General features: G+C 43.0%; 1 protein-coding gene across 1 annotated transcript; it reads left to right on the forward strand.

Moving 5' to 3' along the window:
• The first annotated feature begins 799 nt into the window (after nucleotides 1–799).
• HAL (histidine ammonia-lyase) lies at nucleotides 800–15,737 on the forward strand. Its single transcript, XM_074827019.1, has 20 exons — nucleotides 800–1,161; nucleotides 1,609–1,669; nucleotides 1,843–1,870; nucleotides 2,164–2,238; nucleotides 2,338–2,410; nucleotides 2,498–2,564; nucleotides 2,739–2,776; nucleotides 2,857–2,982; nucleotides 4,304–4,443; nucleotides 5,935–5,982; nucleotides 7,022–7,169; nucleotides 7,249–7,344; nucleotides 7,462–7,520; nucleotides 8,298–8,378; nucleotides 9,269–9,334; nucleotides 9,432–9,597; nucleotides 12,014–12,148; nucleotides 13,623–13,731; nucleotides 13,836–13,905; nucleotides 14,955–15,737. The coding sequence occupies exons 1-20, from the start codon at nucleotides 915–917 to the stop codon at nucleotides 15,102–15,104; spliced, it is 1,983 nt and encodes a 660-aa protein (XP_074683120.1). The 5' UTR covers nucleotides 800–914; the 3' UTR covers nucleotides 15,105–15,737.
• Nucleotides 15,738–16,546: the final 809 nt, after the last annotated feature.

Genomic DNA, 16,546 nt, shown 5'->3' on the forward strand with positions numbered 1-16,546 from the left:
TTGTGGGTAGTGTGGACTACAAGTGTTGTTACTGTTTTGTCTTTGTAAGACAGGTATTTTCAGTTTCTGTGTGGACATGGTCATTGCTAAACTTTATTTTGGCACCACCTTAACAGGTATTTCTCCACATCTTTTCCACTTTGCATCTGCCTGCAAAAGAGGTGTGGTGTAACATCACCAGCCTCAGTACTGGCGGGTGTGGCCTTATATTTGTGCTACATGTTCTAGCAACATCTTCCAGACCGTAAGTGAAGGGGTAACAGAGGGAAACCCATTAATCTTCTCCCCTATGATACAAAATTGTGTTCCCTAACTTCAGCCTGGACTGAGCAAAGCAGGCTTGCTTCCTACCCTGCCTGCTCTCGTCCTACTCTGGATAGAAGCGTATGGGTATAATCCAGTTTCCTTTCAATCCTAGCAGCCGTGGCCAATCCATAACAGGGTGACTGTCTTCCAGCCCTGTCCCTCGCGGAGGTTTCTGTTAGTGTGATCCTCTGCCAGGTGACTACTCCATTAACTTCTGTTAAACCTTTTAAGTTTTTAGAACAGTTGCATTCCAGCTTATTCTGATTTATTTATCTATTCTTGCTACATAAATTCCAGCTCCTAGATATTAGTTTCTATATTCCTGATGTGATCTTTGGAAAAAAATTCCTGTGGTAATAGGGTTGGGATTTTTTGCCTTTCCATGAAAAGGGTGTGCTCCCAGGCTTTGGTTTGATTGGATGGAGTCAGGTGGATGTTTTGATCTTGCTTATTTACAAAAGTGGGGATTTTGGGGGTGGATTTTTGCCTGTATCTGATTGCGACACTGGACTCCAGCTAGACACTGCTCTTAGGCTGTCACGTGGTAAATGTAGGGCTGCTGCACACTGCAGCCCTTCTCAATCAAAGGACAATTTTGGAGAGAAAGCATGCCGAGATACACGGTGCATGTCCGAGGGGAATGGCTGGCAGTGCCATGCCTGAACTGCACAAACACGATCGGGTGGCTGGGAAAGGAAGCTGTGAGACGGTACATGAAAAACAAACCTGACAACGGGGGATTTGCCTCAGTGGAAGAAGTAAAATTTTACATTCGAAGGTGCAAGGGACTTGGCTTGCTGGATCTTGATGATACAGTGGAGGATGCTCTAGAGGACAATGAATTTGTTGAAGTTGGTAAGTAAAACCTTAAGCAATGCATCGCAGAGTGACTGTGTTGGCATCTGAGTCAGCAAACAGTCATTTAGTTTATCTAAAACTGCTTCTGAGATAGTGTCAATGATTTTTACGGAAAAATACCAAAATCCACCCAGTTTTTAAGTATAGAGCTATGTAAGGTATAGAAGCTACAGGATTCTATACACGTCAGTTGTATATGATATCATATGTGCTATATGATTGTATGGGATATGAACCGTGTGTCCAAGGGTTGAGTGGCTCTTTTGCCTTTAGAGTACCTTAAATAAACTACATAGTCCCTTGTTATTTTCCTAGAAGCATACAAATATATTTGGGGCTGATAACTTAGAATTCTTACAGGTGTGTATTACAATGAATAACAAATCAATTTGTATATCGAATACAATGTAATATTGGTCATGTTTATTTCCATATTTCTTCTAGTTATAGAAGGAGATATAATGTCTCCAGATTTCATACCATCTCAGCCAGAAGGAGTTCATTTGTATCCTTTTCTGAGCATTTGTGAACTTCATTACAACTCCAGATTTATAATTTTCTAGATTTCCCTGTTCTTTTAGTGTTCCTTCATTCTTAAAACACATTACCAGCTGTAATTGAATGGTCACTACATGTGAAATCCTGTCTGCCCTTTATTTTCCTTTACAGAACTTTCAGATACAGCAAATACCGAGAACCAGAACAGGTAGGAATCACCAGTGATTTTACAACTCGGTAACAAATCCTGCTGTTCACTAGAATGTGCTGAGAGTTCAGCTACTGCAGCATTCAAGAGAGCAGGGGGTGTTAGACTGGCTGGGTCTAGGAATCTAAATTATAATGTGCTGCTTATGTTTTTGTTAGCAAGTTCCTGTCTTATGCATAAGTGTGAGTGAGCTTCCTGTCATTGCTGAGTTTTGACTGTATTTTTTTTTATTTCTTCTGATTATTAAGCAACTTTATACATATCCCAAACTAAAAGGTGGTTCTTTGGTGTAGTATATTTCTTTAGATGGCAACAGCCTAACAACGGAGGACTTGGTCAATTTAGGAAAGGGGCTCTACAAGATAAAGGTAAAGATCCTGAACAAACGTAGCTAAAAATGTGGATATATCTTTCTGCAATTAAACTTAAATAATTATAGATAAAATTATATTTAAACTATGTCGCAGCTCACACCTGAAGCTGAAGCTAAAGTCAAACAATCACGAGAAGTGATTGAAAGGATCATAAAGGAACAGACAGGTAAATATTTTTGCCTCTAACTATTAATCATTTAAAAAAAAACTTCATCGGGTTCCCCCCTTAACCAGCAGTGTATGTTTCTTGCAGTTGTTTATGGAATCACCACAGGGTTTGGGAAGTTTGCCAGGACTGTCATTCCAAACAGTAAGCTGAGGTAAGTTGTGTGTGTGGCTTTCTCCATCCTTTCTTTTTGGAAAGGAAGAGGAGGGAGGAGTTCAACCCTGTACTCTGTGGTTAGATGAGAGGGGCTGCTTCACTATTTCCCTTTGCTTTGTGCAAAATAAAACCTGACAAAACTTATTTGGGTTTTTACCTTTTTTTTCCATAGGGAGCTTCAAGTGAACTTGGTTCGTTCGCATTCTGCAGGTAATAAGAAATTGCTTGGTGTTTTTCCTTTTCTGCCACTGTTGGTAGTGGGTTGGTAACTGAGAGGGTTACTGTTTCAGGTGTGGGGAAACCTTTGAGCCCAGAGAGATCTCGCATGCTGTTGGCACTGAGGATCAATGTCCTAGCAAAAGGATACAGTGGAATATCCCTAGAAACGCTCCAGCAAGTTATTGAAGCATTTAATGGTAAAAAGATGTTTAAAGAAAATTCCCCCTCCCCCCCCTTTTTTTCCTCTTTTAATTGTTTCGTTAAAGGGTGTAGCTCAATGTATCAAGCTATGGATGTTGATCTTCTGACTTGGTAGTTGTGAGAGATCAGGACCAAAGCTTGGCTGTGACCAGTCCTGTAGAATATCATGGCTAGAGACCATTCTTCTGTTGAAGAACATGGGTGTGAGCAGAAGTGACGGGAAAGGCTGAGAGAAAGGGATGCAACAGGTAGAAGTTTGGGAAATGAGCCCTTAAGAGGTCAAGTAATTAGTTCAAGGCTAAGCTTGACTGAGAACATGACTGACTGGGCAAGCTCTTATACAAAGGCTCAGGTGTCTAATGTTTGTTCTGTCACATGTGCCACCATCTTTTGGGACGCCAGGATTGTTGGGTGGAGCTATTACCACGTAGAAAACTGCACATGTTTGTGTTTGTCAAGCAGACCTGCTTGAGCAGCACCTGTTTTGTGAGTAGACCTCCCAAGACCTACATAAGTGTTCATGAACAAGGGCTACAAGGCAGCCACGCAGAAGAACATGGCTGGTCAGCAGGCCATGGCTGTTAAAGCAGTTAAAATTGGGTGGCTTTGCCAGATGCTGTGACAGGGAAACCAAAGGGGTGTCTGTGCTGTTCGTTAGCTGATGTCTGTTAATGGTCCCTCTGATGAAGCATGCCAGTGTGGCTGTGATGAGCAAAGAGCACCTCTCTCTCTGCAGTGCTGCCCTCTTTTGCACCCTCCTCCTTCTCCTCCCACAGCAAATGAAGGAGCTGCAATTCAGTGTTTAACTCTGCAAAAGAAATGAAACAGACTGGTCCCTTCCTTGCTTTTTCTGCAGTTCTCTGGGCTCCATTTCTTCATTTCTACATGTTCAGTGCTCAGGGGGCTGGGGTAGGGGGAAGAGGGCTCCAAAGATGGTTTGTAGGAGTTATCCAATGTTTAGTGGAGTGAGAAATGAAGAGGTAGCTTTGTCCACACCAGGTGGTCACCCTGCGATGGAGAACTGAGAAGAGTGATGTTCTACCTGCCTGGCTGTGTGGCTGTAGATGCAGTCACCCTGGGCTGTGGTCCCCCCACTCCAAAACTAAATGCAGAACTAAGGGAATTTATGTCTTTATAAACTGCAGCTAGCCTGAAAGCAGGGACAAATTCCAGTCTGCAACAAGAGTAGTCCTGTTGGTGCCATTGACCGTGGTTGAAGGATGTTATTGTGACCACACTCATGTGCTGGCTTCTCTGTTTTCCAAGGAGTATATCAAGGGGAAGCTCTAACAGAAGTCATTTTTGTTTTCTTTCTAGCATCCTGCCTTCCATATATCCCAGAGAAAGGAACAGTTGGAGCCAGTGGAGACTTGGCCCCCCTCTCTCATCTTGCTCTGGGATTAATTGGAGAGGGAAAGATGTGGTCCCCAAAGAGTGGCTGGGCTGATGCTAAATATGTAAGATTTGTGCAACTGATTTGCTTTTTTTTCTACTTTCTGGCTCATTTGCCAAATTGCATGTAACATTGAGAGAAAGAGAGCTTTTGCTCAGACTAATAACATGTAAAAGTCTTTGGATTTTTTGTACCAGTTGGCATTTGGATTAGGTTGCTTTTAGCAACTCATCCTCTACCTTGAGGAAGGTGGATCCATGAGAATGGAATAACTGACCCACACGTCACTGGAGCAGATGTGAATATGCAGCATGTTGTTAAGTCCTAAAGAAATACCATGCCATAGTATTGCAACACAAGTTACCACAGTGACATCATTTAGGACCGGGAGAGAGGGATGGGATATGATACCAGCTATGAAAGAACTATTACTACATCTTCAGCTCCATGAACATCAAACTGCTACAACAAACCCAAGATCATCTCTCAGATTCAGAGCTTCAATGCTGAGAATAACTGGAGATTTATTGGAGGCAGGAAATTATCAGTAAAATTTCTAGTGATTTTAAAATGGCTTTAAGTGAATACACAGGTCTGGACATTTCATTTTTGATAAATTAACTAGGGTTACAAGGAACCTTTAGAGCATCTTCCTTTACAAGATAGAAGTTTTACAACGAAATTAAATTTTAATGAATTGTTACTCTGTCACTGATACATCAGCAGATTGATCTAGTGTTGAATATCTCCAAGTCTGGCCCCTCCAAAGTCTTTCATGGTAGTTTGTTCTGCTACACCTATCACTCCTATCCATGAATATTTGAACACCAGATTTATTCATGGATTGATAGCTGTACCATCACCGTAGGTTGGAGAAGTACTGAGAACTCACAGGGAGAAGAGTAGGGAGGAAGCAGGCCAGTGTGTCCTGGACCTGCGGGACCAGAAGTTACAGTTGTACACCTCTGAGGTGTATTACCTCTTCAGTTGGAGAGGTTGGGAGGATTCTAATCAGAATCAAGGTTATGCCATTCCCACAAGAGTGAATGCCCTATAGAATAGGCATATAGAATAAACTGAGTAAGACTCCTCCTGCCATTGGAGATTTTCTATAGAAAGGGTTAGGGAATCATTTATAAAGGAATAATTTATGCCAAACCAAACCTGCTGTGAGGCAGGGGGGAGGCAGAACTACCTTCCCAAGACGTTTCCAGCCTTCTCTCCTATTACTCTCTCCCATCAGCTAATACATGGTAGATGTTAATGGGCTGTGACAGTATCTCGCTTCAGTGCTCCTACTATCTTCTTTTACTGGCACTGGCAAATGAGGTGCTAGTTTGGAAGCCCAAAACTGCTGTTCTTTATTTAGCCCAGCAGAAAAAAAATATTTTTAAATGTTTGTGATATAAAGCTCTTTTTCTCCCATCACTTAAGGAATTTGTTAATATTTTTATATTTTTTTATTTATGGAAACATTTAAGATTTAAAAGTTTTATTGATTGAATTACTGAAAAATATTTTTCATTATTTACTTTTTTATTAATTGCTTTCACAGGTCCTGGAAGCCCATGGTCTGAGACCTATTACCTTGAAACCAAAAGAGGTAATAAAGCATAATGATGCCAGCTGATGGAAAACAAGCATAGTCAATCACTAGTAGCTTCATACTTACAATTTAAGCATGAAATAATTAACAGTCATTTTAAATCAAGTGCCAGAAGGGTATTAATGAAGTATGATCAGGAGTGTGATTCACCTCTCCTAGTGTTACCCTACTTGACTTGAAATGTTAGACCCAAGCTTGATGTTAAGATTGGCTCTGTGGTTGGTGGAGAGAGACAGGCAGCTTCAGAAAACACTTTATATCATCCTGAAACAGCTGTCTAAGAAGCCCTCTCAATGTACCTATTTGCCCTTTGACCATAACAGGAGCTCAGATGACTGACTTGAACCAGGTATCTGACTTCTAGATCATTAAAACTAGGTGAGATGAATCTCACTGTAAGTTTATGTGGGAACACAACAGATTTGAGAGCTGTGGAGCTCTCCAATAAGGGGCCTCAGTAGCTGTAAAACAGCACCAGGAGCAAGAAGCCAAATCCAGTGTCTCCTAAAGGCAAATGGAAGGCTCCCATGGGCCTCATGTTTGTTTAGAACAAACCTAAAGCTAGTTTTAACTGAACTCAACAAATCTTTTAAAGCAGTTATAACTTCTAATGCCATTTTAATTCTCCACTTGATTATGATTGGATTTTTCACCCTCCTATGCTCATAACTTCTTTGGTTTAACTAATAACTGAAGAAGAAATTAATAAAAATAGAATTCCACTTTAAAGGACTGAAAAAGAATATTTCCTGTACTTTTCTTGCTTAAGCTTGAAATAATGTGAAATAAACCTCTTGCTTGGAACTACTGGAGCTCCAAGGGTGTCTGTAGTGACTTAGTAAGGTCATGAACATAATAATTTATGTAGCAAAGATGTCCAGTCAAGCTGTGCATTTTATGATTTCAGGATGATCCAGGAAGCAAAGGTCTTTAACTCATTCATGTGAGAAGGAGAGTTATCACAGAGATGGGGAATTATCACAGCATATGAAATGGCTGCAATGAATTTTTCTTAATGTCTGCTCTCCCTTTGAAGGGTCTGGCTCTCATCAATGGGACACAAATGATCACCTCACTGGGATGTGAAGCAGTTGAAAGAGCTGGTGCTATAGCTAGACAAGCTGACATAATCGCTGCCCTTACACTTGAAGTCTTGAAGGGTACAACAAGGGCCTTTGACACTGGTGGGTACTGGGCCTTTCCTTTTGCTTAACAACTGTTGACAAGAGAGGTAGAACCTAACAATCTAACTTGTTTTACTAGATATCCACGCAGTGCGCCCACATCGAGGGCAGGCTGAAGTGGCATTTCGATTCAGGTCCCTTCTAGATTCTGACCATCATCCATCAGAAATAGCAGGTCAACAATCTTAACCTTCACCCTCTCAGGTTACTGGGACAGGCTGAGTCCTTCTACAGTAGCCCATACACTTCTGAGTGAGGAATATTTGTTTTTTCCCTCCCTTGTTCCTTCCAGAGAGCCATAGATTCTGTGACCGAGTTCAGGATGCGTACACAATGCGCTGCTGCCCTCAGGTAAAAACTGACTTTTATTTCCTTTCATAGCAATAGATAAATGATGCAGTCCCCACCTCAGAAATACTGTCAATTATGTGCTGTCTGACTCCATTAGAGGAAGCGGTTTTATTTTGCTTCTCCCTCACTTCAAAGTTAGTGTTAATGGAGACATGTAATTCGCTGATCCCATGCACACACCCATCAGACAGTGTCTGAAAGTTGTGTTCAGATCTGGAAGAGGCCAAGTGTTGGAAGCAAGGTGAAGGTGCTGGTTTCTGTGCTTGCAGGCTTTGTAGGGCATTTCTTCTGCATTGGTGCTAAGACCATGAGCTGGGGAGAAGTGTTTCCAGAAGCAGCCAGAGTATAGTATCTCAAATATACTGGAAAAACTCAATCCCATGAGTTTTAACATGATCAAAGCTATTAAATCAGTGGAATGAATGGAATTTAATTAATGAGGGGTTTTGTTTTCTGTGGGGGCTTTGTAAGGCTACTTTTTCGCTAATAATATTTCTGCCACTGAGTATCTTCCATTTAGGGTAAACCAACCCAAACAAGTAAAGAATGCCACATTCGGATTACCCTTTTAGCCATACTGCCATAATATTAGTAAATATAGTCTTTCAGGTGTCTAGGATGGGCAGTGTCCCACAATGATGCTCTTGATTTTAAGAGCAAATCCAAGACCATGTCCATGTGTGGGAAATTATGGGAAAGAGGGTGCCTGCAGCTCAGTCAGCATCCTGAAGATGAAGTGTAGATACCAAGCTCAGGTGCTAATGTCTTTTGTTCTAGGTCCACGGCGTTGTAAATGATACAATTGCTTTTGTGAAGGACATCATGATGACTGAAATCAATAGTGCCACGGACAACCCTGTATCTTTTTGATGACTTCATTTCTATGTAAACCTTTGCTTGGCCTGTTTTATGCTTTTCTTCTATATAATTATTTGCGTAGGAGGCAAAAAAGTCGTAAGTGGCTTTAGCCAAGAACTACCATTGGTTGCAACAGCAACCTCTCTTCCTTTCCCCATGTCTGCATTGGTGCACGCAAGTGTGTGCTGGGGCAAGGAAACCACGTGTGCATATGGTTTAGCGCATGTTAAATGTTGCCTAGATGAGATTCTATACACTGAATAGATGGGATTTGGCAACCAAACGGATGTAGTCAGATGGTGACTTGTCATATGAAACATCTGTTGGTGCAGCATGTGTGAAACCTGCACTATAGAGCAAGATTTGTGCTCAGTCAGGGAAGGCAGACAAAAGACATGTGGCTGGTAAGCCTCACCATGGCTCAGCCTGGTAAACTGTGCACAGTTCTTGCACTGGCACTGAGCAAAGCTGGATTCACCTCAGCAGCATAATGATACTATACATACATCATTTCAATAGCTGGTAAGCATTACTGCTTGCAACGTGTCTAAAATGCTATCTGCCATGGAGAGAATCTACCAAGGAACTGAGAAGCTATGCTAGGATCCAAACACATGTGTTTGTTTGCACCCCTTCCCACCCCTGATCAAACACCTCATTTTATGTAGTCTATTTGGAAAAATACATGTCAAAACTGGTCTACAAGTTTGGAGAACTGAGGTTGGGTCTTCATTTTCTGAAAAGTGAACATGCAGATGTAATATAATGTGCTTGCAAATAAAAGTCTATTAGCACAAACATTCCTTCACTTAAGATATTCTGATTACTGACATATATCTGTCATGTAAACTGTATTTCACCCATGTTTGTGCCTTAACTTCTCCTTAAAGATGGTGTTTGCTGAAAGAGCAGAGACCATTTCTGGAGGAAATTTTCATGGTGAATATCCTGCAAAGGTAATTAAGCATTTAGAGAAAAAAAAAAATTTGTTTCTGGTTTGGTTTTTTAATTTGTTTTTTCTGTCATCTGGTTTAATGAGATCTTCTTTTATAGGCTCTGGACTATTTGGCAATTGGTGTGCACGAACTCGCTGCAATTAGTGAAAGAAGAATTGAGAGGCTTTGCAACCCCTCCCTCAGCGAACTGCCTGCATTTTTAGTTACTGAAGGAGGTCTGAACTCTGGCTTCATGATTGCACACTGCACAGCAGCTGCCCTCGGTAAGTGCTTGAGCAATATCATCAAGAGAGCAAGCTAGAAAGACCAATTTATATCAAGGCAGTTGTAATTTGATAGTAGATACAAAGGCATCTCACTCCTGTTTTCCATCTCTTCTCCATGTGCTTCGTGCTGTCTGGGTGCAAAGTTTGAGCGTTGAGTGCAGCTGCAATTATTTCAGCTTGGGATTCTTTATTCTCCACTGACCCATGGGCATGTTTAGTGCTCTGAGCATGCAAACCCTTAGGTGGAGTTTGGTGGGATTGCTTGTCAGCTTGCATCTTTATGGAGCTGGCAGAGAGTGCTCTGATTTACAGTCACCAACATAAGAGCTTTGGTTGAAATCAGTGACAGCTGTGTATCCAGGAGCCTGCAAATCAGCTCAGATAGGGCTGTAATTAACAGCAAACACTGCAGGCAACAAACATACATCTGTCTGACCCACTCTGCTGAACCTAGAACCTCTGCTTGAACAGTAAGCAGGATATACCTCTATTCCTCACTTCTCACTAGCACAGGGACACCACTTGTCTCAAAGCTGGGCCTGATACCCTTAGTACTCGGTGTCTCCATTTGATGGCCAGGTCTGTACATCAATATCAGACTCCATAGTCCTCAGGAGACTGGAGTTCTCAGGGCTGGTTATCGGAGGAACACACTGAAAATAAGCATTAGTGCATTTTTCCTCTAGTACTCATGACTAAGGCAACAAAGAGCCTGCTGACCACTGGGATATTACAGTTCATAGGTTCAGGAAGGCATGAGCCAACATAAAGATAAACATGCTATGAGTAGAGATACAAACAGACAAAAGAACAGAAGATGTCAGATGAATGTGTAGATAAACATCCTGCAGAAAAAAAAGTCAATGAACTAAATCGATGTGATAAAACAATCCTGCCTAGGGGCCATTTTGGGAAGTGGAGCTGGAAAAAGACCTGAAATGCTTGTCCCCTTGTTCGAAGGCTGAAAACATTTCCTTTTGGCTGGGCAGAGTTTAGGATGGCTCCAGGCCTTAGCTGTTGCTTGGCTTCAGGTTTTGCAGCTCACTACTGCAATCTGCAGCAAGAGATTCTAGGGCGTTTGTGGTCTCTGCTGCAGGGAATTAAAATGACAGCCCTGCCTTCTAACTCATCGCTGCATTGACACCACAAGTCCATGAGTTAAAACCATCTTTCCCTGGTCAAAATAGCCAGGAATTTATCTAAAAGTGAAGTTTGAGCTCTTTTTCTTTTTTTAACAAGGTATTACTAATATTTTTAAGCCACTCTGCCAGTTTCTAAGGTGTTTGTGTACCAGCTAATGTTGTTCACTTCTATTAACCCTGTTCACAGGGTTAATAGATAAAGCTGCAAAAATTTTGCAGATGTTTCACAATGCTGCTGGATGGGTCTCTCCCTTCCTCTCTGATAACACTGTTCCTGCCAGACCAAACTGTTTGCAGTATCCACATGCAGCCTCTCTGGGACCTGCTGTTGCCTGCCTGAATGCACCAGCTGGGCTCTGGCCCTGGACTGTGTCACTCTGAGCCTATTTGCAATTGGTATCACCACCTCTCTGCTGCTCTTGTTGCTTTTCTGAAGCCTCTAATTTGGTGAGGGTGTTACACAGCATCCTGCTGGGCTTCAGAGAGAAAAGGTCTGCATGCAGCCAGAGTACTGTGAATGCAGACTTTGTTTCTTCTCTTCTAAAGAGCAATTCTCAACCTCAGATTGTTGTCAGGTGGTGCCTACAGCCCTTCCTGAAGCCAAATTCTCCTTGCTTTTGGGTGCAGCATGAGACTTACTCCAGGTCTTGCACCTGGCTTTCAAAGCGGGAGCACTCCCACCCTTCCTTGCCTCGCTATGAGGCTGCCCACGTCCCTTCTCTGGGCACACACACCCCTGAGAATTTGTACCACGCTCCTGCAGCATCTTCCTGGAGCAAGTTCTGCAAGTGCCTCAGCTCTGATGAGTAGAGACCAGATGCTGATCTCTATCTCTCTTCTTGAAACCAGGGTGGGGGCAGTATCTGTGACCAAAACCAGAGGGAACCAGTGCTCTTTACAAAGAGTTGCCTTGAAGTAACAGGCAAGACCAGGCTTGTATTTCAGTTATGCTGTCCACTCTTTTTCTTCAGTTTCCATCAGGCCTTTGAGCCAGAGCAACCCAACCCCAGAGATGGAGGAGTGAGCAGTCTTTCTATATTTGGTTAATATTTGCATCTAAAGACTGATATTGGTTACTGTTTTCTGAGACAATGGTAATTTTCAAATGTTTATTACAGATTACTCAGTCCAGGTAAAACACTGATGTGTCCTCGAAAGGGGAGCAATAGTTGGACCTTAGGTAGTGGACAGGTTCTTTGCTCCAGGTTGGCCATTGCTTCTGCTGTCTAGTGCCCATTCTGTCCTACATTCACTGTGCTGCTTTTTTTCAGTTTCTGAGAACAAAGCCTTGTGCCACCCGTCTTCTGTGGATTCCCTCTCAACCAGTGCTGCTACGGAGGATCACGTGTCCATGGGAGGATGGGCTGCAAGAAAAGCTTTGAGAGTTATTGAACATGTGGAACAAGGTAAAATAAAAATGCTGATTTCCAGACAGGCATTATGTATGTAACTAGATTAAGATATTAGTGCCATTCCTTATAGATATATTTTAAGAAAAAAGAAGTTAATGCAGCTGAAAGAACTATCTAAAAAATACTGTGTTAAGTACATTCTTTTACAAGTATTTGGATCTTTCTAACAGAAATGAGGTAAATCTAGCACTAAGTGTTTCTTGTGAAACAAAACTGCTTACTGCAGGACACTCAGCGAAACTTTCCTCTCATGCTTACAAGGACAGATTGCTCCTTTACCTTTTTTAAAATTTATTTAGCAGATAGTATGCTTAGATACAGGTGTCAGCTGTTAGTGGAAGAGCAGAATAATACACGGCACACAAATACTGAACTAGCCCACTTAAGTTTATACATTTGAGTGCTCTGAAGACTTAGTTCTATAGAAATACATTTTTCATGTGCAGAGAAATGAGTTTGAGAAACCGTGTGTTTCAACGACATGCTGAGAAACAGTGTGTCCTAGATCCAGTTGGTTCACCCAGTTCCTTGGGTGAATTGGCTCGTGAAAACGAGGAACTAATGCTAATAATGATCAGATGTGAGGTAGTGTGGTGGTTTAATCCCTGCCGGGGTCTGAGACCACGCGGCCGCTGCCACTCCCTTTTGTACAAAGCCCTGAGACTGAGATAAGGAGAGGTTTAATACAACAGTGCAACAGCGACACAACAAACAACAACAATAACAGTAACAGTGATAACAATGAACAGAGCAAGGTATATACCGATACAGCAGTGAGAGAACCGGCGGCGCCAACCCATGCGTCCACCGATTCTTCCCCGCGCTCACGCCAGGATGTGACATCAGCATGATATATGAATAACCCGGCTAGAGCTTCCCCCCACTGCTGGGGAAACTTAACCCTATCCTGGCTAAACCAGGACAGGTAGGCAGATATGGGGCAAACTTCACCAGACAGAAGACTCTTCCAAAGCTCTAATTTTACTAGTGCTTTCACATGGGCTCTTGCAAGCTTCATAGGCAGAATTTTCTTTTATAGCTCAGGTCCCTTTCTTCTCAGTCCTAAAGAGGTTTTCTGATTTATGATGGCCATTAATTTGAGTATTCAAGATACCCTGGAAATGATTCCTGTGGATTTAAGACTGGTGACCAGGAGTTCCTGGCACACTGAAATGTCTGTATGGCAGAGCACCCAAAATCTGCTTGCTGAAGTGCAGGATACTACCCTCAGCACCATCCATGAAACGATCCTGCTGCTGGGCTGCCTCTCTGGGGCGTGTGAATCCGCTGGTCTTTTCACATTGCCTGAAACCACATCATATTGGCCAGAACAAACGCCAGGGATCGCTTTATAAGGGAAACCTCACCTTGAGCTGTGCCAGATCAAATGCCAGGGATAGCTTTATAAGGGAAACCTCACCTTGAGCTGTACCTGCCGAAAATCCCTTTTACTGTTCTGATTTCCTAGTTCTGGCTATTGAGCTGCTCGCGGCCTGCCAGGGCATTGAATTCCTACGCCCTCTGAGAACGACAACGCCATTGGAGAAGGTCTATGACCTTGTGCGCTCCGTTGTGAGGTAAGATCAGATAAATGGCTCCCCCAGAGGTTACCCATCTGGAGACCGGCTGCTGGCAGTGATGGTTAATGTTTGGCCAATGTTTGCAATGTGTCTCAATACAGGCCTTGGATGAAGGATCGCTTCATGGCCCCAGACATCGAAGCAGCTCACAGGCTGCTTGTGGAGCAGAAGGCAAGTGTTGACTTTCAGCACGTGCAGTAGGACTGTCTGGAGGACCATGCTGCAGTTCTGGTTTGGAAATACCCTCCATTCACTGGATGGCCTCACTAAAACCATTCCTCTGCCTGGAGCGAACCCACCAGATTTTCTGAGATTTGGTTTTTCTTATTTTTAGTGGGATAGATTTAGAAATCAGTTCCTAAACTTGCCCTGTGTAATAAATAGCTTACACTATTAAATCTGTCAGGGTCCAGACATAGGTCCAACTTTGAATTGTTTGAGGAAAGGGTCCTATAACCCCACAGATGTCCAAAGAAGTTGGCAGTCTCTACAGATGGTGATCCTCGTTCCTGGGGCAGTGAGTGTTCTCCAGCCTTGAGGACCTTGGGCGTTGTCTGGAAACAATAAGGGGATGTGGATGAGGGAATAGTGTGGTGAAATGCGTTAACCTGGGCCAAGTGTTTGTACAGCTCTGGGATCTGTTTTATTTGTTTGTAAAATATAAGTAGCAGAATTGAGGAGAGTAAGCAAATGGGAAAAGAAAATCCCATTTGTGGATTGGTTGGGGTTTTTTTTTTGCCTTGCAACCCTTACAGGAGGAGAGACAAAGGAGACTAGAACATTTTCCTTTTCTGCCTTAAACCCCAGCCACTGTCCCTTTCCTTTTTCTCTGTCCATGCCAGCTGCCATTTTGCTTCCCCATCTCCTTCATGACCACGTGGTTTTCTAGCAAGTGACAGCGATCCTCTCCCAACTATTACACACAAAGCATTAACCTGGTGACAAGATGCAATGTTTTCACCTTGAATCCTTTCACCTTGTCCCCCTGGAGCTGTATCTTTTCCCATCCCCTGTCAACTCCATCCACACGCTCTTCCCTAAACCTCACTCTGCCTGTGTCTCTGGTTCCGCTGATCATGTACAGCATATTTACGTAGGTCTCTAATTCTCGCCTCTGCCCCAGAAACTTTTCTACAGGGTTTCCTGAACTTGTGCATTGATGTCTTACCTGACCTTTTGTTTTGCCTCTGACTCTGCTGTTTCACTTTCTTGTTTCACAGGTGTGGGAAGTGGCTAAACCTTACATTGAAAAGTACAGGAGAGAACATATCCCTGAATCGAGACCCATTTCCCCAACAGCTTTCTCCCTGGGATCATTGGAAATGAATATGGGTGTTGGTCATGACCACAGACATGAGGATGAACTTTGAGAGTTGTGGTCCTCTGGTAGAGAGCGGATCCTGTCCAGGGCCTTGCCTGAGGGTGGCTGTTCTACTTGACTTCAACGTGATTTCTTCAGGTGACCTAAAGGACATGATGGTCTAGCTCAGGAGCACATACAAGATAGCAAAGACAGCTTTGTCATGATAGTGTGGTTTTGACTGAATTTCCCGAGCTTCCAAACACAAAACATTCAGACTCCTGCTGAAACCAGTGGATGTTTTATACAGGACCTCCTGTATTTGTTTCGTCAGCTCTTTGCTTGTTTTGTCTTCATCTGTGCCAATGATACCAAACAGCCTAGGTGTAATATTTTCACCTTTTTTTTCTTTTTTCCTTTGGGTAACTGCTGTGGTCCCATTCATTCTGCCACAAGTAAAATTATCTTTACACTTAATTCTCCTCTCTTTTGCAGATCATATGTGAGGTACAGGATCATGTGTAACAAGAGCATTTTTAGAGCAGGTGCTTCATAAATCAGAAAAGCTGTGTGCATAAAAATATGCTATGGAGATCGTTGCTCCGGAAGAAATATATTGTATTCTGGTGATGAACTACACTTAATGCAGCTTTCCAAGAGATATGGGTTCACACCTGCAATAAATAAACTCAAGCTTCACATATGGATGTAGCAATCTATTTTCCTGTCATGTATGATGATGAAAATGTAAAGCAAAAGCCTAATTTGGAAATACAGAGGATGGGTGGAACAGGGGCCAGGAAAGGGGGAGGAGGAGATGTAGGAGTGATGGATGTGAACCCATGCTGAAGCAATAGCATCAAGATCTACATTCCTGTGGCTCACCGGGTATCTGCCTGGCTGCCAAGGGCCCTGTCCCCACAGAGGGGCTCGTGTCATAGTGTTGTAACATGGAGCACGCTGACCTCTGGCACAGACTTTATTTTGCAAGGGAAGAGTCAGGATTTAGACTTTACATAATGGTGCAGTGATGACATGTAAAGGCTGGTTAACAACCACTGCTGGCCTGATACCCATGGCTTTGGGGTGTTCAGCATGAGCTGGAAATCTTCCCAGGCCATCAGATGTGCTGCAAGGGGCACCCAAAGCACTAGTATGGTGCTACTCTCAGGTGTCTGAGACCTGCTGTGTTAAATGTGCCCTGAGGAGAGGACTCCTGCCTGTTGGCAGGCTATCAGGGAGACACCTAACCTGGCCAGAAGACCTGGAAACTAGGGTACCCAGCCATGGTGTGTGAGCTCCCAGTTCAGCTCCTTCCTTCTGCACATGCTTTGCAGCATCTCCAGCCTCTGTCTCCTTCCTGTGCCAAGTCCCTACCCTTTCAGCTCGAGGCTCTCTGTAGCAGGTGTATCTCAATCTTCTCCTGAATCTGTTCCATTTTCTATAAAATCAGGTGTTAATTAAAATCAAGTGTAAGAACAGCCAAGGCTTATATCTTGTAGGGTCAACCAT

This window comes from Strix aluco, chromosome 5 (genome assembly GCF_031877795.1).
Source record: "Strix aluco isolate bStrAlu1 chromosome 5, bStrAlu1.hap1, whole genome shotgun sequence".
Classification (NCBI taxonomy): domain Eukaryota; kingdom Metazoa; phylum Chordata; class Aves; order Strigiformes; family Strigidae; genus Strix; species Strix aluco.

What these genes read in the sequence shown, in the direction of transcription:
- HAL (XM_074827019.1), top strand. Translation starts at nt 915, where the DNA reads ATGCCGAGATACACGGTGCATGTCCGAGGGGAATGGCTGGCAGTGCCA. An exon ending in TCATCCATCAGAAATAGCAG is followed by an intron (nt 7,345 to 7,461) that starts GTCAACAATCTT and finishes TGTTCCTTCCAG; the next exon opens with AGAGCCATAGATTCTGTGAC. An exon ending in CAATGCGCTGCTGCCCTCAG is followed by an intron (nt 7,521 to 8,297) that starts GTAAAAACTGAC and finishes CTTTTGTTCTAG; the next exon opens with GTCCACGGCGTTGTAAATGA.